Source organism: Podarcis filfolensis, assembly GCF_964270895.1.
Source record: "Podarcis filfolensis genome assembly, chromosome: 1".
NCBI classification, from domain to species: domain Eukaryota; kingdom Metazoa; phylum Chordata; class Lepidosauria; order Squamata; family Lacertidae; genus Podarcis; species Podarcis filfolensis.
In genome coordinates this window covers 127,476,065-127,499,961 of record NC_139604.1, presented here as the reverse complement: position 1 = coordinate 127,499,961, position 23,897 = coordinate 127,476,065, and the positions used below count along the sequence as shown (strand labels likewise).

Genomic DNA, 23,897 nt, shown 5'->3' with positions numbered 1-23,897 from the left:
AGGACAGGGGGAGGGAAGAACGGAGTTCTAATTCCCCCACTGATGTTGCTACTGGAGAGGATGCTGTAGCTTTGAACGTTGTCCGATGTTACAATTGCGGACAGGCTGGGCATCTTCAGCGGAGCTGCAAGAAGCCACGCCAGCCAAAAGGAGCTGAGGGCCGCTCAGCAAAGCCTGAGGCAGCAGGCAAAGGTCAAACCACGTCTTCGGTGAATCCTGCAAAGGCCCTGATGGCGAAAGGAACCACGCCAGATGTTGGACACTCTTTTGTAATCGATACTGGCTGTAATTTTCATATGTCCCCACACAGAGGACTCTTTTCGACGTTTAAGAAGCAAAGCTTCGCTGTGGAACAAGCCAACGGTCAAGAGCTGGAGGCGACCGGGATTGGAACTGTGTATCTTAAGAGTCTGAACCTGACTATACACAATGTTTACTTGGTTCCTGAATTGAAGTTCAATCTGCTGAGTGTTTCGCAGATTGCAAAGAAAGGACTGAAACTGTCCTATGATGCTGAGAGCTGCAAGATCTTCAAAGATGGAGAGTTGTATCTTTCTGCCAGAGAGAAAGGTGGACTGTATTTGTTGACTTTTGAGCAAAGTGATTACATGGAATGTAATTCTGAGTCTAACTTGATTTCTCTTGCAGGTGTGACCAAAACGAGCGCCAAGAAGGTGGCCAGGGTCGACAGAGCGTTTCAGCGGGTGTATGCTGATGTGATTGGTCCTCTAGAACCATCTAGAGGCAAAGCAAGATTTTATCTTGTGTGTGTGGATCATTTCTCTAACTTTGTCTGGGTTTATGTGTTAAAGAAGCCACAGGAAGCCTTGGAAAGGTTTCAGGAGTTTTGTGACAAGGTTAAAGATATGCATGATGCTAACATTGATTGTCTTTTGACAGATGAGAAGCAGATTTTTCTTTTACAGGATTTCCAGAGGTTCCTGCAGAAGAACGGGATAAGACACAAGGTTGCTGTTTCAGCGGAAGCGTGGAACAGGGGTGTCTGTGTACGGGTGAACAAAGAATTGCAAAAGGGGATGAATGCGCAATTGCTTAGTTCACATCTGCCACATGAGTTCTGGGCGGAGTCACTCATGTCGTTTAGTTATGCGTGGGTGAGAAAGGTTTCAAGAGAGTTGGGAAGTTCTCCTTTTGAGAAACTGTTCCAGAGAAAACCTTCTGTTGCCCATTTCAAGGTTTTTGGGTCTCATGTGAGGACAGAAGCTCCAGGTGGAGTAAAGAATGCCAGAGGCATTTTTGTGGGATATGAAAAGGGTCTCTACAGAGTAATTTTGTCTGAATCTGGTCAGGTGATTCTCACAAAATTTCTAGAGAGTGTTCCTGAACAGGAGAGAGTGATAGTACACACATTTCCCACAGAGGACGATTCAGATGATGATGATGATTTCACAGAATACAGTGGTACTGAGAGTGACAGTGATAGCTCACAGAGCTCTGTTGTCACAGTCATTGAGAGGAAATCTCACACAATGAATAGACCTTCACAGGTGAAGGATGAACCACTGTTTACTATTGGAACTGGTTCTCCTGAGACAGAACCAGTGAGCAGAGAGGATCAGCACCTCTTACGCAGGTCTGAGAGAGTCACAAAGGGTGAACCACCCAAAAGGTACTCAGAAGAGTTTGCTAACTTAGCTGTTGCATGTGTTGCTGTTGTACACAACCGAGGACAGGTTGGAACTGTGTCTAAGTCAGAGACAAAGACACAACAGAGAGTTGCTAGCCAAGGTAATGCAGATGCACTCATTCCTTGGAAGCCAGACAACCAGAGAGGTACACTGGGGAAACCAGTGGCGGGTAGTTCCAAGGGTGGAACTGAAACAACAGGGGAGTGTTATGTGTATAACAACTGTTTGTTTTCTTCTCTGGATCACGCTTTGCTTGCCGCAACACGCATTGATTCTTTTGGGGGAGGTTGTTACGAAAAAGGAGCAATGCTGCTGAGTGCTCCAGATGGCTGGAAAGCCAAACAGGATGTTGATGTTATGGGACTGTACCGTGGGAACAAGGGACAGTCTATTATGTGCACTGAGCACCGGATGTTAGCTTGGAGTGTCACATGGCCCTGTGCTGGAAGTACATGGGTGGAGTATTCCCTCTCTGCTGTGGCTGCTGAGGAGTGCAGACATGTTCTTTTCTGCACTGCTGGAAAGACAGAAATAAAGGCATGTAAATACATTTCTGTCTGTCTCTCTCCCCTCCCTGGGGAATGGCAGGGGAGGAGGGATGGTGTGTCCTTCTCACGTTTGAAGAAGGATCGCCGGGATCTCGCCTTGTCTTGCCGGGAGTCGCTGACGGGGGGGAGATCAACAAGGAATCAAGCCGGGCACCTGGAGAGTGCCAAATTCCTCTGAAGATATGGCTTGATCTCAACAGTTCACTGGGTGACCTTGGACTAGTCACCCTCTCCTAGCCTAGCCTACCTCACAGGGTTGTTGTGAGGACGAAATGGGGGGGGAGGAGAGCCACCTACACCAGAGCTTCCCAAGCTTCATGTCGCTGGCACACTTTTTAGACATGCATCATTTTGTGACACAGTAAATCCGTTTTATTAGTAAACTGGAAGTTAAACTAACCCCTTTCCAGTCCCGGGAAGCATGGGAAACATTGGCATGACACACCTGCACACTGCAGCCAATGCACGATCATGTCGCGACGCACAGTTTGGAAACCTCTGATCTACACCACCTTAAAATCCATGGAAGATAAAGGTGGTATACAAATTAAAATAATAACTAATCAACCACAGTCTTTGCTGGTATTCCAGTGATTTGCAGAGAAGGGGCCACATGGTCTTTACTTGGTCGGGAGTTCCATAATTTAGGTTGAGATGCAGAGATTGTTCCAAAGTCACCCATTGAGCTGCATGGCTGAATGGGGATTTGAATTCTGTTTTCCCCAATTGTAGTGTGACCCTCTAATCATTACACATGGTCAGTAGGCAAGACACGCCACCCCGTACATAAGGAAACATGACGGAAAGCCCTATCTCTTTATCTCAAGTGGCAGGGGAGGAATACATGGAGGAGGCAAGCTGTAAGGTAGACATAGTCTGAAGTTCATAACAGCTCCAGTACTAACAGTTTATTTCTTTTAATGGCTGGAGGGGGGGGGGAGGGTTAAACTGAGTCACCAAAGTGTTTCCAACTCAGCTTTAAATGCTCTTTTAATTTATACGGGGCGGACATTGTTTTCTTACACAGCAGTTGGTTTTACTGGAAATCCATTTTGCCAGATGGCTTGCAAAAAAAAAAAAGAGCAGTTATAAATAATCTTTATAACATGACCAAAATAGGTAACTTAATGACATTTGTGCACACATTGCTACTAAACATATCTAAATATGTTGTTAATGACTGAAAGGTAACGCGAAGGGCAGGGGGGGAAAGAAGGTTCTTGTTTGTGTTTCTTTCCACCCTAAAGGGAATATTCACAATCTCCTTTGTGAATTCTCAATTAATTTTTTTCTTTAAAAGAAAAAAAAAAATCTCAGTTTGCATTGGTGGTGAGAACCTCGCACCTTATGGAGTGCAGGATATCATTGTGACGGGATACAGCTTAAGTAGTTCTGGGATGCTTCTGAATCTATAAACAAGCCCTCTGCATTCCAGATAGCATCCCTCTTATAGTCTCCACCCCCAAGTTCAGCCCGGACATGGAGGTTCACCCTTGCAGTGAAGTTCCCTCACTGCAAGAAGTGAAGTTACAGGGAACCAAGAAGAGGGCCTTCTTGGTAGTGGCGCCCTCCCTGTGGAACGCCCTCCCACCACATGTCAAAGAGAAAAACAACTACCAGACTTTTAGAAGACATCTGAAGGCAGCCCTGTTTAGGGAAGCTTTTAATATTTGATGAATTATAGTATTTTAATATTTTGCTGGAAGCTGCACAGAGAGGCAGGGCAGCCCAGTTAGATGAGTGGCATATAAATAATAAAGTTATTGTTGGTTATTATTAGTGTCCGTCTCTGTATGACTTCCTTGCATTTTTCAGAAATTGCCCACATGCTTTTTGGGTTCCCTCTTTGCGACTGTATGATCTGGAAATTTCCCCTTTCGGTTCATAAACTGTGTTTTTAAATTCCCAAGATCACCCTAGAGGGGTTGGGTCCCTTTTCATAGCAGAGTTAGACAACGTGGTGCCATATTATTATTATTATTATTATTATTATTATTATTATTATTATTATTACACCACCCTATACCTGGAGGTCTCAGGGCAGTTCATAGAATAAAATCAAAATATTAAACCAGAAAATACATAATCAAAATAAAAACAACAACCCAATACCCCCCCAAATCCTACATTTTAAAAGGGCATAGGATGTCAACCAAATAAACGAAAGGCCTGGTTAAAAATGAACGTTTTTGCCTGGCACAAAATGTATATACACCTTTGCCTGGCGCAAGGTGTATAATGAAGCTGCCAGGCAAACTTCCCTGGGGAGAGCATTCCACAGCCAGGGAGCCACAGCAGATAAGGCCCTGTGCTCATGTTGCCACCCTCCGGACCTCTCGAGGAGGAGGCACATGAAGAAAGGCCTCAGAAGATGATTTCAGGGTCTGGGTAGGTTCATATGGAAAGAGGCGGTCCTTAAGGTATTGCGGTCCTGAGCCATTTAAGGCTTTATAGGTCAAAACCAGCACTTTGAATTGGGCCCGGAAACGAATTGGTAGCCAGTGCAGTAGGACCAGGATCAGTGTAACATGCTCAAACCATCTTGCTCCAGTGAGCAACCTGGCCACTGAATTGTGCACTAGCTGAAGTTTCCAAACCGTCTTCACAGGCAACCCTATATAACACATTGCAGTAATCTAACCCTGAGGTTACCAGAGCATAGACAACAGTAGTTAGGCTATCCCTGTCCAGATAGGGGTGTAGCTGGACCACCAGCTGAAGCTGATGGAAGGCACTCTGGGCCACTGAGGCCACCTGAGCCTCAAGCAACAGCACAGGATTCCGGAGTACCCCAAGCTACGAACCTGCTCCTTCAGAGGAAGTCTAACCCCATCAAGAGCAGGCGATCTCCCACCCATCTGGTTCAGGGAGCCACCCACTAACAGTGCTTCAGTCTTATCTGGATTGAGCCTCAGTTTGTTGGCTCTCATCCAGTCCATTACCGATGCAAGCCACTGGTCCAGCACTTCCACTGCCTCACCTGCAGATGTAGAGGAGAAATAGAGCTGAGTGTCATCAGCGTACTGCTGACAGCATACTCCAAAGCGTTGGATGAACCCACCCAGCGGTTTCATGTAGATGTTAAACAACATGGGGGATAGGATTGAGCCCTGCGGAACCCCACATCGAAGGTTCCATGGGGCTGAAAAGCTTTCCCAAGCAACACCCTCTGGGAACGACCATCCAAGTTGGACTGGAACCACCGTAAAGCGTCACCACCCATCTCTAGTTTGGACAGTCGCTCCAGAAGGATACCATGGTTGATGGTATCGAAAGCCACTGAGAGGTCGAGAAAAATTATCAGGGACATGTTTCCCATGTCTCTCTCTTGACAGAGGTCATCATACAGGGTGACCAAAGCAGTTTCTGTGCCAAAACTGGGCCAATCCAGTCCCTAGATGTCGCTGGACTATAATCCCCATAATCACCGGCCAATGGCCTGCTGCTGGGGGTTGATGGGAACTTTGCCGCATCTGGAGGCAAGCACTCTAGCCTTGCCGATGGCCAGTCCTGTCTCCTCTCCCGTGCCTCCTTGCCTGGCTATTTCTGCCTCTGTACGCTGTAGAGAACAGAAGCGGAAGGATCTCCAGGGTCATTTTAAGTTTGATGATTCAATTGTTCTGTGAAATAATATTGGGAGATGGCAGCTGAGAGCTTGAGTGGATGGTGTTTATATATACATATTTACTCACATGTCAAACGAGAGGTTTGGAACAAGGCTTGATTGGCAGGTAAGCTCCGGACTGGGGAAAAAAAGTACTGCTGCTTCACGCAGTGCACTGTTTATTTCTTTAACATATTTACTCAGCCGTGGCTTTCAGAGGGGGTTTACAAAGTGACATTAAAATGAAACAAAGAGAGAATTGAGCGGGCTGTTTAGAATATTCAGCAAAAAATATAGACAGAACTAAAGAGCTTTGGAAACCGAATTTTCACCTGAAAATAAAAACACTGCCAGGAGAATCTCCCTGAGAATGGAGTTCTGCAATCTGTGGGGCCACCACTGAAAAGCCCCTGTCTCCTTTCACCCCATTCCCAACTTCAGTGTTGATGCAGATGGGCAGCCAAAGCAGGGCTTCTGGAGCTGATTTGAAGCCAGGCAGATTCATCCAGGAGAATGTGGTCCTTTAAAATTTTGTACCCTGACCCCTTGCAATTGAGGGCTTTGTAGGGTACAACCAACGCTTTGAATTGTGCTCAGAAATGCACCAGTTTCCAGTGTCGCTGTTCCAAAACTGGCACAATCTGCTCTGTATGAGCAATAGGAAAATAAGAAGAGCTTTGCGGCTGGATCAATGTAGGAGCCAATGCCTCTCTTGATTCCCACAGCCCCTGTTAGCTCTGTCAGGACAGCGAATCACAAGAGCAGGTGTCGGCCAAAATCACAATGTGGGAAAAACTGGGAAGCCAACCAATGCCTCCATCCTTATTTCAGACTTTGTGATACATTGGTATATTGCGATGTTTCGCTGGTGATATATCATGATGTTGAAAACCAGATATTGCCCAGCCCTACTTCCCACTTGTGTTTTCCTGCAACTGGTGTTCACCAGCAGTCTGCCTCTGATAATGGAGATGATGATGATAAGGATAATAATGATAATTTTATTATTTATACCATCATGACTAGCAGCAATTCCTAACCTTATCCTCCAGGAGTTTTTCCTCAAGCCATATCATCACATGCGCTGTGATGCTACATAATTCATTTTCTTAACTGCGTATCAGGAGGAGGGGAGGAATCTACCATTTTTGGTCTCAAGCCCGCGGCGGGCATTGCATCTAGTTCCCGTCAAAGCTCGGGAGTCAGTTCAGCCAATAATTTGATTTCTTGTTCCTTGGTATGCAGAGTGTTTGCCCACATTAACAATCCTTCTGTTGTTTCTCTTGCTCATAAAAATTTAAGTAATTTTAACTTGTTTTTGAGCAACTTTCATTGCTTCGTATGTGCACGCACGCCCATTTTCTTTTAAAATAGGAAAGGTTTTGACTGGCCTCCCTAAAAAGAAATCGCTAAAGGAGAAAATAAATATGCTGTTGGTTGCGTGTACAATAGCGCCATTGTGCAAAGGGAGAGCGAGGATCACCTCCAAACGGCCTCAGGTGAAATCTAATGGAGAACCAATTTGAAACTGGATGGAGTTCATTGGTCGAAAGAATGCGTCTTAGATAAACATCTGATCCAAGTTAGATGACTTTCTGTGCTGCTTGTTTTTGTGATTAAGTTCTAATTATTATTACTTAAAAAAACATTTTTTAATACATAATGGCTGCATTTGGCCTTCTGAAATAAGGAGCTTGTTATATTGTCATTTAATGTGGAATCTATAAAAATGGCTGTTTGCAAGTCCCTCTGATTTATGAGGCTAATGCAGCTTTTTCTTATTACTGAAAGTGATCGTTTTCTGGTAAACCAGGAGTATCGAGCCGTGTCCTGTTCTCCTGAAAACAGCCTTTTGAGATGCAATTTGTCATTCTAGGAATATACGGCACTAATGGTGAATTGTTTATGCCTTTTAAATATTTTACTCTCTCTTATTTCTCTCTCTCCTTAATTCCATTTACAGGAAAGTTCTCATCTTCCTGCTTCTTTGCTGTTGGCCCAGCACAAAGACAGGTCTACCCAACTCGAAATGCAACTGGAGATGCCCAAACCAGTCAAGCCAGTTGCATTTTCGACTGGCATCAAAATGGTAAGGCCAGACATCTTTGTTTATATGGGGGGGGGGGAGGGATGAGTTTTCTGCATTCTGCATCGCAGTCTTTAGCTTCTTCGGTCTTGGTCTTTGAGATCTACATTTGACTTGCATTTAACACCATGCCAGCATCAAACTTTGTGGTCGCACTTAAATAGTGTTGGTATAACGTAAATTTGAAGGCGGTGGTTAAAAAATAAATAAAGGAGGGGGATTATTATTATTTATTAAATTTCTATACCACTCGTCATCTGAAGATCACAGGGTGGTTTACAATATAACACCCCCCAAAAATACATTATGTTCTACACTGATGCATGCAATCTGGTGTGAGCCAGATTTCCACGTGGTTATTGTAAACGTGTGTCGCCTATTCTGAGTGGGCTTGTGATGGTGGAAGTATGCAGCCCTCTGTTTAGAGTGATTGGCGGGCAGGGTTGTGTGTGTTGAACTAGAATCCCTTCCAATATTCTTTGGGTTTTACCCAACAAAATGGTTCAATTCGCATAAGGGCTTCCGCTCGCATAATAGAGCTTCCCCTCCCTCTCCTCTCAGTGTGTGCTCTCCATGCCCCCCCAAACTGTTTTGGGGGTTCCACCCAGCCCTCTGGAGCAGATTTGGAGGGGGGCATGCAGGGATGTGCACGGAGAGGACGGGAAGTTGTATTGTGCAAGCAGATATCCTTGTGTTAACCAAACAACTTCATTGGACAAAACCCAATGAGTCTAAGTGGTGTTTGCACAATCCGTAGGTACACAAGAACTCCATGATTGCGCAAGCGACTCTGCCGTACTTTCTAGTTGCTCAGTAAGTTAACAAAGCCACAAGTAGCTTTCGTTTGGGTAATGACTTGATCTTCTGCGCTGCTTAAACACTCCTTGCTCTCTTAATTCAAAATAAAAAATAGGGCCCATTGCATGCAAAGTTGAAATGCTTTTCCTTTTCTTTCCTCCCTCGATGTTAGCCCTCCAAAGCTTTCCTTGCTTGTTTTAACACATTTTTGTTGGTTCCCTGTAGCAAAATGCATTGTATGGAGATAATTACTTAATTCCTCAAATATCCCAATGCCACTTGGAGCAGTTTTATCTGGAACGTCAATCTTGTAAACGGTGAAGAGGTTCAGCGTGATTTCTGTAAGAGCACTTCAGATAATTGGCAGCTAAAGCAAGCTGCAAACTTTTTTACCCTTACAGACATGTTGGCCAAAGTCTTGTGTCAGCATGTGTCCAGCCCATATTTTGGCAAAAGGGATCTTACCCGGGATTCTTGATTTTTCCTTGGGATCTAGCTTCTGCATGGACTTAGCTTCCCTTGCCTGCTACTCTTTACAGATACATATCTGGCATAGAGAGAATTCTCTGCAGCAGGAGTAGGAAAACTCAAGATCGGGGGCCAGATATTGCCCTCAAAGCCTTTCTGTCTGGCCCTTGGAACACTTTTTAGATATGCTGTAAGCCGCCCAGAGTGGATGGGGAAACCCAGCCGGATGGGCTGGGTATTAATAATAATAACAGTAGCAGTAACAACAACAACAGCAGCAGCAGCAGCAGCAACAACAACAACAGCCCTCACTGGCCCTCCTTCAAACCCAGAGTGTGTTTGCCTGCCTGGCAAGTGTCCTTGAAATCTAATAATGCTTGGCTGGATGCAGAGGGGTAGGGGGGGAGGCACCAGCTGGGGAACCCCCAAGGGAGGAAGGCTCAGAGCCAAGGGACTGGCAGTGGGACAACAACAATAATTTTATTATTTATATCCCACCCATCTGGCTATGGCGACTTTGAACACGTATAAAAACACAACTAAACACCAGACATTAAAAACTTACCAAACATTAAAAAAACCTGCTGTGAGCAGTTCCCCTCCCAGAACCAGAAGAGGTATAAAAAAGGGGGAGCAAAAACAGTCAAGGCAATGGAGTCTCAGATTGCTTAGGAAGGACCCAGGGAGGAGGAGGTTTAGGGAGCTGTGGGAAGGCGAGGACCTCATTGGTTGCTGTGCTCACTAGGCCTGAGCTGTTTTGTTTCTTTGAATAAAGAGTTAACGTCAGGGACACCTTGTGAGTTATTGCAGACCTGCACCCGGCACCCGCCCTGACATTGGGTTGAGGCTACACAGGGATGTGTGAGCGTTTGTAGAAACTCGACTTCTGTACAAGCATAAACTTAACATTTAGAACTCGGCCCACCTTTGCCTCTGGCCCTCCCTTCTACTGGCATGTGGTCCTTGGAAGGTCGATCTAAAAAATGGCATCTGCTGGGAAATGGATAGCAATAAACATGGAGGAGCAGCTTCTTCTATTATTTCTTCTTCTTCTTCTTCTTCTTCTTCTTCTTCTTCTTCTTCTTCTTCTTCTTCTTCTTCTTCTTCCCTCTTCCCTCTTCCCTCTTCCCTCTTCCCTCTTCCCTCTTCTTTCTATCAGAAGATATTACAGGGCCTAGATGTCCCACTTATCTTCCAGCTCTCTCTGACGTGCGAGCTGTTTCCAAGAGAGGTATGGAACTACTGATTTCAAAATATTAATTTCCCCCTGCCTTTCGGCAAAACAGCTTTCCAGGCAGCTAACAACAGAAATTAAGGCTCTAAATTTAAAACAAATGTGGCAATAAAAATGTCTCAAACAGCAGCGAGAGGAGGCCAGCAATAAAACCATCAGCAACAAGTCAGCAGTGAAATGATAAAGCTGCCCTGAAATATTATCCACAAAAACATCACCTGGCACCTAAAAGCTAATAAAGGAAAGGTGTCGGGGAGAGCATTCCACAATCCGGGCACCATGGCTGATACGGCGCTGTCCCTATTCACTTATCAACTGTCCTCTGTAGATGGGGACCCCCGGAGAAGGCCTCTGAAGGAAGTTCATATGGGAGATGATGGCCCTTCAATAATCCTGGCGTTGACGGGCTACCCTAGTACATTTGCTCATGGTTTGATTGGGTGAGGAGGCCACATTCAGAAAGCTTCCCATTCAGCAAAATGCAGCATGTAGTGGTAGTGGAAGAGCTCGCAGCTTGTTGCAAGAGAGCCTGCAAGCCTTTCTTTCAGGATCTTAAATGCTTGCCAAACCCCCTGCAATATGCAATCTGTTGGATATGGAACAGGACAGAGTTCTGCCAACTGCATCATCTTAGCAGCATTGTTCGCCAAGTCGCTGGTGGATTTTGGTTCAGGGAGGCTCATGGTCCCAGCATTTGCAAATTCAAAATCTAGGGCCAGCCTTGTTTTTCTCTGTTGACACAAGTACTGTGGGTGCAGGGATGCTCTGGAATGTTTTTTAGGCAAAGGGCTGCAGGGCCACACACACAAACAATCACATACACAGGCCAATGCACAAAACTAACCAGAGGCACACATTTTTAATTCTTAGTAACTCCACTTAATTTTTCACCTTCCATTTCCCCCATATGTCCCCACCACAAAACATTTGGATAAAGCTTTCCAGGACCCCTTTACCTGTCCTCACTGTGCGAAAGGCAAATGCTCAACCTTAAAGGTGCACCATGAAAATTTCATGCATGCAGCTGAAAAATGCATGGGCACTTTCTGGATATTTTGCTAGGAGCATCTGTGTACTGGCACAATTCCCCAGCTGCTCTATCTTCTTGTAGAAGAAGAAGCTTCAGTTGCACACTTCACGGTGGTTGGGGATGAAGGGAGGTTTGTTTCAACAGCACCTGGAAGGCCACCATGTTGGCTATCCTTGTAGAAAGTACAGAACTAGGCATACCATTGGGGTGATCGGGTATAGAAGAGCGTCTTACATCCCTGTGGAGAGAAACAATTGCAGAGTAGAGATGGGGGTCATGTCTTCATCATGTATGCTTCCATGAGGTATCTGGTTTTGACTGGCCATTGTGGGAAGCAGGATGGTGGACCAGACACAGCTTTTGATCTGAACTAGCAGGGCTCTTCTTACGTTCTTATTATCAGTCTCTCTTCCCAGTGCTGCTTGGGAGTATTTAAATTCAGTTTTTCAAATTAGTTCAGTTTTGAACAGTTCAGTCTACCGTCTTGATTCAAAATGGTGCCCAACTGTATCTGAATATAGATGAAAACCTGCTCCTCGATCTCAGGAACTGCCATGCAACATTTGGTTGTGGAATCTTAAGAGCTGTCCAACTGCAGAGCAAACAACTTTCTGAAAAATATAGGGCCGGATTCAACCAAGTTGTTGAGCTAGCAGAAGCTGGGGCAATGGGACTCTCCCTTCTGGAAAGAGTTTGTAGATTTCTGTTGTGCACTGGAATGTCTCAGGCCAGACACAAAGCCTGGAGTTTATTGTTGTTGTTGTTGATATAACAAAGACCTTTCAGCCACATTAGAAAATTAAAACGTTCTTAGCGAAGAAAAGGTTCAAGTAGGAACGTGTTTAGCTACATTTGAGAGGTTTGGACTATTTCCTCCTTTTCCCTCTTATTTTTTTGTTATTTGAAGTGTAAGCCAGACAGAGTGTGTTGAAAAGCAGCCTGTCATTGGATCAGTTTTTCTTTTTTTAAATGAGTGCTAACCTGCCAACTAGTGCATAAGATATGTTAATCAGCCTGGGGATTACTATGTAATTGCCGATCTTTCAGAGTGTTCAAGCATTCAGCTCAATTAGCTTGGATTTAGTTTTTAGCTTAGTTTAGTTTTTTTTTAAATCGTAAGTGACTAATAAGTCATTTTATTGGTCATCATCCTGCCCATTTACGCCCCCAGCCAGAGGCCCAGCATCCACACAGCCTCACCTGATTTGCATGCAGTAGCCTGAGACTGAGCTGAAGGTTGTCGGCATATTGATGACAGCAAGTTCCAAACTCCTGGTTGACCCCACCAAAAGTGGAGCCCACAAGATGCTCTCTGCAGATTGGGCACAGCTGGTTTCCAGGGGCTCTGCTGCCCCTTATGATGGACTGGTTTTCATCAGGTAGTTTGTTGTACAGAATAGCCCAGGTAGGGAGCAACTCCAGGATGTAATGGTGGTGGAGAAGTGAGTGTTCTTTGGCACTACTACCTGGTAGGCAAATAATGATCCTGTGCTTGTTCATTGATCCACTGGATTCAAGGATTCACTGTATAGCTCAGTTGGTTAGAATGTGCTGCTGATAATGCCGAGGTTGCAGGTTCAATCCCCATATGGGAGAGCTGTATTGGAGGTGCTTGGACTAGATGATCCTCAGGATCTCTGCCAACTCTACAACTCTGTGATTGTCACTACAGTCCTTGTGCCACCTGCACTTGAAATTTCATTACACAGAACTCACTAAGAAACTCAAGAGCCTCCCATAGAGACTTGGTGTGAATATTGAAGTCCCCCAACATAACTGTTTGGGGACGGTCCAGTAGCAGGGCAGCTATTGCCATTGGGCATCAAGGTGAGCAGAACTTCAACAGAATACACTGCAGCCTTCCAATTTGTGTTGGTGTTGCACCAGATACATAGCTGTCAACTTACAGATTTGAAAATAAGGGACCAGCAGCCTTGAAAATAAGGGACCAGCAGCCAAAATAAGGGATTTTCCCAGCACGGGTATGTTCAACTTCTGAGCCCCTCCGAGCAAAAGGCGGAAAGCCCAGCCAGCAGCCAAACGAAGCCTCAAGCGGTGGTTCCCACAGCGCAGCAACCCGGCAAAGGGGATGCAGTAAGGAAAACCACCGTCACCTCTCCGCTGGGAAGCGCTGAGCAAAGGCGAGTCCCCAGGCAATGCGGCCGATTTGATCGGCACAAGGCATGCAAGCTCCACCCCTCAGTCGTTCTTAGACTCCTTATTGGTGAGCAACGCAGCCAAGCAACACAGATGGAGCCTCCTTCCTCCCTGGCTGGCAGGGAGGGAGGGAGAGGAGCTGCTTCCTTTGAAACCCGGGAAATTTAAGGGACATCATCAATAAAGGACAGTAGTGGGATAAGGGAGTTTCCCGCCAAATAAGGGACAGTTGACAGCTATGCAAGTACTTGCACAACTGTCAGGCGTCAGGGAATCCGATCCCCCCCACAGCAGGCTGCCAGGGATAGAAAACAAGAAAAGCTCTTACCAAAGTCTTCTATTCAGTATTCACAGAGAGAAGCTTAGAAAGGCAGCCTCTTGGATTAATGGCGTTGCTCAGAGTAATCTCCACCCCACTTCCCTTCCTGTAGCTGCTTAGGGCAACTTGTCTCTTAGCTGTTGGCTCTCCTACTTTCAATGCTTGCCAGGATCTGGGAGAAGGGGGGGGGGTCTGGAATGCTTTCTAGTGATAATGTGTCAGCCAGCTGCTCCAGCTCTGCTACCCCTCCCATTATTTTCCAGCTTTGCACCTCATCTATCTCTGAGCCGTGACCTTCTGCAAACCACTGTTGTAAATCTATACTGTCCTCCTCTTCTCTAGAAGGTTGAGGAGGGGGGCGGCTGTATCCACCATTCCTCCTCAGTCCAGTCCCTGACATCAACTGGACCACCCAAGTCATCCACCGAGGTTTCAGTAGCTAATGGCAGGGGTCAGCAACATTTTTTCAGCCGTGGGCTGGTCCACCGTCCCTCAGGCCATGTGGTGGGCTGGACTATATTTTTTGGGGGGAAATGAATGAATTCCTATGCCCCACAAATAACCCAGAGATGCATTTTCTTATTTTTTTCAAAAAAAATTATTCATTTTATAACACAAATAAAAAACACAAACAGAAAAGACAAACAATACAAACAAATTCTTGTCATATCCTTATTTTTCTAAACATTGTTAAGTGGGCTTCCTCAAGTCCCACCTACCTGATTTTCATTTTACTTCATCTTTAGCAGTTTACATATATCATAATTTCTAACCATCTTTTTGTTTTAATCACATTTAAAATAACTTCACATTTTATCACTTACAAATAATACTATTTTAAAATACCCTATCTTCTACTTCTAACCCTACAGCCTATATCCACTTCCAAAGCTATTCTAAGGTTTAAATATTAACATGTTTTTTCAAATATTCCTTAAACTTCTTCCAGTCTTCTTCCACCGTCTCTGGTCTCTGGTCTCGGAGTCTCCCAGTCAGTTCGGCAAGTTCCATATAGTCCATCATCTTCATCTGCCAATGCATTTTAAATAAAAGGACACATTCTACTCATGTAAAAACACGCTGATTCCAATTGAGAAGGCGAATGGGCCGCATCCGGCCCCTGGGCCTTAGGTTGCTTACCCCTGGCTTATGGGACATGCAAACACTCACTCAGGACTCACCAGGATGTTTCCAGAAAGAGCTTCCCTAGTGCTCTCAGCCCTCTAAGGTAAAGGTAAAGGGACCCCTGACCATTAGGTCCAGTCATGACCGACTCTGGGGTTGTGGCGCTCTTCTCGCTTTATTGGCCGAGGGAGCCAGCATACAGCTTCCGGGTCATGTGGCCAGCATGACTAAGCCGCTTCTGGCGAACCAGAGCAACGCACGGAAACGCCGTTTACCTTCCCGCCAGAGTGGTAGCTATTTATCTCCTTGCACTTGACTTGCTTTCGAACTGCTAGGTTGGCAGGAGCAGGGACCGAGCAACGGGAGCTCACCCCGTCGCAGGGATTCGAACCGCCGACCTTCTGATTGGCAAGTCCTAGGCTCTGTGGTTTAACCCACAGCGCCACCCGCTCTCAGCCCTCTACACCCCCCCCAAAGAAAAGAAACGTTCTGTTGTAGCCACAGACTAGGTTGCAATGTATGCTTTGTTGCAGGCTGTATATGGTATCCATGATACTTTAGGTCCCTCTACTGGCAAGGTTATAATGGGGGGTCTCATCATCCCCTGAGACTCTCGTGTGCCCCCTCCACAAGAGGTCTAGAGGATGGCAGCATGAGAATGGGCCTCTTCTATGGTGGCCCCCCATTTGTGGAATGCTCTCTCCAGGGAGGCTCGCCTGGCACCATCATTCTATACAGTTGCAATCGAAATTATTCAACACCCCTTGCAAATCAGGCTTGTTATCAAAATGTGCAGACTTTCAGCTGTTTGCAATGAAACAGCAATTGAAATAGCGCAACACAATGGATGCTTCAAGTGGTTTCAGCTGAAAATTGCAACCTAGGTGCCACTCAAAAACTTTCCTCTGTCACCGGGCCATTGGTCTTTAACTAGCTGTGGCTTTTTTAGAAGTGGGCGGGATGTTTTTAATGTACTTCTTTTTCCAGTTGGTTTTAATGTGGTTTTTTTTGTCTGTTGGGGTTTTTTTTTGTAAGTCGCTATGGATTGTGCTGGGCAAGATAAACAAATGTAAATCATCATCATCATCAGGATCAGGGCAGGGCCTTATCAGCAGTGGCACCATGGCTGTGGAACATCCTCCCTGGGGGATGCTTGTTCTGTCCACCCTCTGTTGATCTTTAGATGCTGGAAAAAGGTATTGCTTTGGTATGGTGCCCCTGTTCCCTGCAGTTTTCTGTTGCGTTCATTTCTCTGTGCCTGTCTTCTTTTTGTTTATTATTATTTTCTAATATTTCCAACATGTTGTTAACCACCTTGTATATCTTTAGAGACCAGAAGACAGGGCGCCAGTATATCCATTAGTAAGTAAATACTCATCAGTGGACTCCCAGGGTTTTTAGTGCTGATTTTTTTGCTGTCTCTTCCTGTGTTGTTCGCCTAAGCTGTGCAAGAACGACCAGTACTGAAAGACGGAAGGTGTCTCATAGAACTAGCCAAAAAATAGCTGGCGGGGAATAGATACTCTTTGTTTTTCCCTCCTCTTTACGCTGTTGTTTGCTTTGGAAAGATCACATTTTAAGCACATGGAAGTACTTCACACTTTGGATAAATGCTGACTTCCTACATGCTTTCTGACGGAACAGCACATCATCCGTGCAATGCAAGCACATTTAATAGATTATCTCAATATAACTTCTCATTTCTGCTGTCTGGGGTTGTTTTTTCTTTTTTAAAGACGAAGTCTATTGCATTCCTTCTTTTGTTAACTGTGTTTTTTTTTTACCATGTGCTGAATAAATCACGGAGGGCCGAGAAACGAAATAAAACCTTGCACTATATAAATATAATGGAAAGATGCATTTTGAGTGGTAACTTTTATTGCTCTAGAATGTTGGTAATAAACTTTTAATATTCAAAGTGAAATGGCTGAGAAAAGAAACTTGGATGAAGTTTTAATGGCTGGCAAATGTTGGTGGCCGTGAGATCAGATCCCACTGCTTTTAAGCATTTCTCTATTTAAATATATAAAAACGGCACTTTCCTAGAAAATGTAGCAAGGCAGTGTTCGGCATAGAAAACATAGCCTTACAACAATAGCATCAGTGAAGACAACAATAAACCGATTGGAAAAAAAGAATTCTAGTTGCGAAGGCCTGCCTGAACAGTGCAGTTTTCAGAAGATGCCTGAGAGAAAGCAGGGATGTCTCCCTCTGGACTTCTACTGGCAAGGAGTTTCACGGGTCTTGAAAACAGCCTGCTGTTGGCTTCAATAGAACCGACTGGTTTCAAACCTCATTCTGTCGCAGGGGCATTTTCCAGGATAGCCACAGCTGGGGCAGCCCGTAAGAGCATCAGCAACTTTGGCAAGGAGCGCCATTTGCTTGCAGCTCAGCTTAAACAGTATTTTGTGTGCTTTGTTGCAGGTTTTTTTGTATTTCTTAAAACCGAGTGCTGCAGCTGGGAGAAGGGCTGCAGCTCTTTGGTAGAGTGTCTGCTTTTCATTGGGAACATCTGCTTTGAACGTAGGCGGTTGCAGATTCAGTCCCCAGGACTGGGAAGGGGTCCTGGTACGAAACTCTGGAGGGCCGCTCCCAGTGTGAACAGCATTGAGCTAGATGCACTAAGGGGCTGTAGCCTCCTCTGTTCCCCTTGAAGTGTAAGTCGCAAGGTCTTACAGGCATGTGGCTGCTGTATGCTCTAAAATAGTTTGGAAAGAGGCAGTCCTTGAGGTATTGCGGTCCTGAGCCGTTGGCATCCATCTGCCCTGAGAGACAATGGAGTATACTTCCAGGGGTGAAGTCTAACCACTGCGTTAGCAGCATCAAAGTGACCTCCCTGGGGCGCAAGCCAGGGCAGTGTGTATGGAGGTCCTGGGCTGCCCAGACCACAAGACCCCTGGATATGTGTAGGGTTTACTGATTATAATAATAATAATAATTTTCTTTTATTTATATCCCACCCTCCCCAGCCGAGGTGAGCTCCCGTTGCTCGGTCCCTGCTCCTGCCAACCTAGCAGTTTGAAAGCACATCAAAAGTGCAAGTAGATAAATAGGTACAGCTCCGGCAGGAAGGTAAACGGCGTTTCCGTGCGCTGCTCTGGTTCGCCAGAAGCGGCTTAGTCATGCTGGCCACATGACCCGGAAGCGGTACGCCGGCTCCCTCGGCCAATAAAGCGAGATGAGCGCCGCAATCCCAGAGTCGGTCACAACTGGACCTAACGGTCAGGGGTCCCTTTACCTTTACCTCCCCAGCCGAAGCCGGGCTCAGAGCAGCTAACAACAGTAAGCAACAGTAAAAGTAACACAGTTTACATAAAATCACCATCAATTAATTGAAATACCTTCTAAAATCAATTCATTCTAAAATCAATTCAGAATCAAATTAATGGCAACAATTGGGCTAGAGTTCTATGAGGATTACAGAAGGAGGGGGTCAGACTGTGCCTTGGCCAAAGGCCTAGTGGAACAGCTTTGTCTTGCAGTCCCTGCGGAAAGATGTCAAGTCCCGCAGGGCCCTGGTCTCTTGTGACAGAGCGTTCCACCAGATCGGGGCCACAGCCGAAAAAGCCCTGGCTCTGGTTGAGGCCAGCCTAACCTCCCTGTGGCCTGGGACCTCCAAGATGTTTTTGTTTGAAGACCGTAGCTTAGCCTTTAACGCCTTAGTTATCCAGCAAGGCAGCAGAGGTTTGGGATAAGAGGTTTTGACCTTTGGACCCGCTATTGGCTCCAATCCAGTAGAGCCTGTCTTCGCATGCAGTGGAAGTCCTACCACACCGAGGGGTTGAGACCCATTGGCTACCTTCCCCTGGTTTTGCCACCCAGTTGAAGTCGTTTCCTGGGTGTGGCCGCTGATAGCTTCTAGGAGCCCCAGGTGAGAGCTGAGTGCAGGGTGGAGACCAAAGGTGGACAACCTACCCCAGAAGGAACATGACGTGTCCCCCACCAGACGTGCTCCTCCTTCTGAGGGGAACTAAAGAAGAGTGAATTTATTTGGGTGCCCATTGCATGTTTGGGAATTGGCCTTAATCAGGTACAGTATAATGGTACCTCTGGTCCAGTATATCTGGCCTCGGTTCAGTATATCTGAAGGAGTGTCTCCACCCCCATCGTTCTGCCCGGACACTGAGGTCCAGCTCCGAGGGCCTCTGGTGGTTCCCTCACTGCGATAAGCCAAGTTACAGGGAACCAGGCAGAGGGCCTTCTCGGTAGTGGCACCCGCCCTGTGGAACGCCCTCCCACTAGATGCCAAAGAGAACAACAACTACCAAACTTTTAGAAGACATCTGAAGGCAGCCCTGTTTAGGGAAGCTTTTAATGTTTGATGCATTATTGCATTTTAATATTTTGTTGGAAGCCGCCCAGAGTGGCTGGGGAAGCCCAGCCAGATGGGTGGGGTATAAATATATCATCATCATCATCATCTGGTTGCCACTGCCTCTGGTTGCATATGCTGTGGGTTACAAGCTCCGGTAACCGGTAGCCGCTCCCGGTTGTGAACTTTGCCCCGTGATGCGAGCGGAAATTGTGTGCTGGAGGTGCGTGCGCAGCGGGAGGCATGGTTTCACTAATGGTGCCTCAGGTTATGAGCGGTTTTTGGTTACAAACGGACCTTCGGAACAGATTCTGTTTGTAACCAGAGGTACCACCATACAAGCGTTGAGAGCCTGCCTTCATGTGTTGTGGTGAAAAGGGTTTTTGCATCAAAGAGACAATGAACTAAAGTGAGGAAGATGTCCTAATGATGGTTTTCATGAAGGGTGTTTGCTCAGGTGCTCAGGGGCGGAGAAGAGATTATTGTTCCCTGCAACCATTGTCAGACATCAAACGCTGGCATCCCTGGTTTGCACCCAGGACAGGTTTGGTATGTCCGTGAAGACAAAACTGAGGCAAATGCACTCACCCAGTGGTTACTCTTGAAAGAAACATCCCTGTTTGTTTAAAGGGATAAGAATATTCAGCCTTTGAAAGGTTTAATGGCTTATCTTTGTTTTATTGTATCAGCTCTTATTTCCTCTCAGATAATTAACCCAGCTAATCCAATTTCAAAGTATACCATTACAGACCCTTTGCAAATCCTTTACCTGTAAATAAAACTTTTAGTATTTTAATGGGACACGAGAACACTTGCTGTAGTTTGTAACACATTGGGGTGTGTGTGTGTGTGTTCGAATCTGCAGGAGGTGCGAGTCTGTCTGTCTCTGTTTATGATGATAAGGGCTAGAAATATGTGTTTTAACTCTAATGAAGCCCAGCTAAGAGGTGCACCTGTGTTTGTTAATTTCACAGGTAAATAAATGGACAGCTTATTTTCCACATTATACAGTGGTACCTTGGGTTAAGAACTTACTTCGTTCTGGAGGACCATTCTTAACCTGAAACTGTTCTTAACCTGAAGCACCACTTTAACTAATGGGGCCTTCCGCTGCCACTGCTCTGCCACTGCGCGATTTCTGTTCTCATCCTGAAGCAAAGTTCTTAACCCGAGGTACTATTTCTGGGTTAGTGGAATCTGTAACCTGAAGCATATGTAACCTGAAGCGTATGTAACCCGAGGTACCACTGTATATACGTTTTATTTCAGCTCGGACATTTAATACTTTAGGTGGCGGTTGTTCATACAGTCAGCTAAGGTTCACCAAGTAATCTCCATATATGTATGGAGCCCCTTAATATCTTAATTCCAGAGTTGCGGGTTCAATCCCCACACAGGGCAAAAGGTTCCTGCATTGCAGAGGGTTGGACTAGATGACCCCCGTGGTCCCTTCCAACTCTACTGTTCTATGAACATTTCACTGTCAGTTCCCCTCCATTTCACCATCGGCCAATTTCCTTGGCTAAGTTGACAGTCAAAATGGCTGCCCTCCAGTATGGGGCCACCCCAGTGTCCCCCCATTGCCTTGCACCTGCTTCACATCATTGGCTGCTCAGAGGGATTGATCCACGGGAAGGGCTAGACGTGGAAGATGCAGAGTAGAAATAAAGGAAAAAGCCACCTCCTGTCTTGTGCTTTAGTTTTACTAATGAATAGCGATGACCAGTCCGTAAAAATGGGAGGCGAGGGGATGGATTTTGAGGCCGCGTAGCCTTGAGCACCGACATGATTTCATTTAACAACTAGATGCTGGGTGTGGGTGATGGTGGCTGCTAAGTGCAGGATCCTTTCTGTTCCGACAAAAAATAAATAGAAGTGGATTTGAAGTGGCAGGTTGGAGACAAGGACAGCATACACGCTATATTTCTAAAGCACACCATGGCCTCTAAATAATCATGGCCACTGTAGTTTATCCCACACAGGGCTACAGTTCTCAGACTTTGGGGGAAGTAATGTGCTTTAAATGTGCTTTAAATGTCCCAACTCTAATTTGCAGAGATTTTTCAGCTGGAATTCAATCTTGTTGAGAGGGTCATGAATTCACTATCCCTGCACTAGGAGAAAAGTATTTCCCCCAGATGGCTCAGTGTGTGTGTGTGTGTGTGCAACTGGGAATGTCCCAATTCCTTATTTTTCAGTTCTATTGGTGCGTTCATGAATTTTCAATTGCCTGTGACAGCCAATGTTGAGGCTGGAAGGGGAGAGAGGGAGAGAGAGGTCAGATAAGGGAATGTCACCTGAATCAACATATTTCAGTTTTGGCAAAGGAGAGTGATTTTTCTGATAAGCTAGTTTGAACCTGAAGTCCCCAGATGAAAATACTCAACCCGGTTGCATTAGCTCCTTTCTGTTTCCTTTCCCTTCTCTTTTCAACAAAGAGATGTTTTGATGGCTGATCGCTTAGAGCTCTGGAGTTAATGTAAAGGATGTAGATGTTTCTGTGATTAAGTTTGATGTAGTTTAGCTATGAGCTATGTCCCCCGCCAGCCCAACTCCTTCATCTCCTCTCCTCCTGGGTTTGACATACACGCATTGCTGGCTCATGCAGTTATGCCTTACTGTTAGTTAATCACCTATGGTAAAAAAAAGTTACCATACTTTTTGCTCTCTAAGACTCACTTTTTCCCTCCTAAAAAGTAAGGGGAAATGTGTGTGCGTCTTATGGAGCGAATGCAGGCTGCGCAGCTATCACAGAAGCCAGAACAGCAAGAGGGATTGCTGCTTTCACTGCGCAGCGATCCCTCTTGCTGTTCTGGCTTATGAGATTCAGAATATTTTTTTTATTGTTTTCCTCCTCCAAAAACTAGGTGCGTCTTGTGGTCTAGTGCGTCTTATAGAGCGAAAAATACAGCAATTATCTTTTGATTTCAGTTTTTTATTTTAAAGAAGACATTCAGATAGAATGGTAAAATATATTTTTCTTGGCACGTGCATGGTCCTGGATTTGGGGCCGTTAACTTTTGGTGGTTTTATCTCTGCCCAGCCTTGAGTCCCAGTTTTTGTGCACCATTTTTGGCAGTAGGTCTGAGTAGCACACACAGCAGATCTGACGAAGGAAGCTGGTCCCCCTAGTGATAAGCTCAGGCAACAGCGTCCTGTGGGTGGTTGTGGTCACACGGACACCTTTGGCCTTGGAGGACAAATGTCAGTATCGACATACCACTTCCGTGGGATTTCTGGATCAACGCTTCGAGTGCAAGGGGAGAGATGATACATATTTAGTTTCCGTTCTGTAGAATTCTGCGAAGCCCTACATTCTGAAACCAAGGATGTCAGACGCTGTTGATACCCTGCAATAGGAGACGCCTTGTGAAAACTGAGTAGCTTGTTGATGGCCATCACCCCGAATGGTGGGAAAGAAACCCTCTTGTTGTAATGCATTAATTTAGCTGGCAGAATAATTTAGTCATGCTGTCGCTCTGCAGGAACATATGTTTCGTATGCCTTACTGCTTTATCGGCAAGAGACATGCAGCTGTGCATGTGAGTCCTCGACTTACTTTACATGCAGTTTCCGTAAGGCTTAGTGCTGGAGTACTGTTCATGTCATTGGCAATTTATAATGGGAGGCTTCAGAATACGTCTTTCTCATTCCCCCTTGACTTTCAGATTTAAAATTCCAGTGCCCAAGGCTGTCAGATGCGGGGAGGGGAACGTTTCCCATGAAAATAGCTGCAGTCCAAACCCTGCTAAGCTAGGGCTTACTTCTGAGTAAACCTAGTTAGGCTCATGCTGTTAATGATCCCTGAGCGCTCATGTTTAATCACATTAAAGTGCATCGTTTTAGGGGAATCCGATGCTGTTTGAGCATGGAAATATACTTCAGATAAACAGCTGAATGGTTTGCTGAATCCCCCGAGTCCAGTTACAGGAAATTCTAATTTATTAATAAAAGGCCCTTCCAATACTTGCAGGCACCGTCTCGTGTGATCTCTCCGCATCCATAATGACATTAAAGCCTGGCATTTAAAACACAGCAGCAAAAGATCTTTCATAAATCACCAAAGATCCTGTGGATTTAGCCATTGGAAACGCTAAAAGGGATTAACCGTTTGTACGCATTTTGGAGTCCTCACTCAGGTATAAAATAAATACGGAAAACTCTTTCTTCTCATATATACCACTGCATAACTGGTACGGTCTCATCTGATAAAAAAAGAGTTGGTTTTGCAGTGCTTCAGACCTCACTTCTCTGTGATGGTTTGACGGTTCCGCTGAAAAGGTATAGCGGTGAAATAAAATGGCGCATGTCTCCAAAATGTTGGGAATCTAAATGACTCCACTGTGGCACAGGTTGTCATTGAACAAACACAATACTACACACGAGTGGGGAGCCTCAGGTCCAGGCGCCAAATGTGGCCCCTTAAAGCCTCTATCTGGCCCTCAGGACTCTCCTTACTCAGTACAGTGGTACCTCAGGTTACATACGCTTCAGGTTACAGACTCCGCTAAACCAGAAATAGTGTTTCAGGTTAAGAACTTTGTTTCAGAATGAGAACAGAAATTGT

General features: G+C 45.5%; 1 protein-coding gene across 1 annotated transcript in view; it reads left to right on the top strand.

The window, feature by feature from the left end:
* Nucleotides 1–23,897, top strand: part of MNAT1 (MNAT1 component of CDK activating kinase) — a 136,723-nt gene that overhangs the window by 50,448 nt on the left and 62,378 nt on the right. The window contains exon 6 of the mRNA XM_083619427.1: nucleotides 7,765–7,890. Coding sequence (XP_083475553.1) covers nucleotides 7,765–7,890 — 126 coding nt within the window. The remainder of the gene's footprint in view (nucleotides 1–7,764; nucleotides 7,891–23,897) is intronic.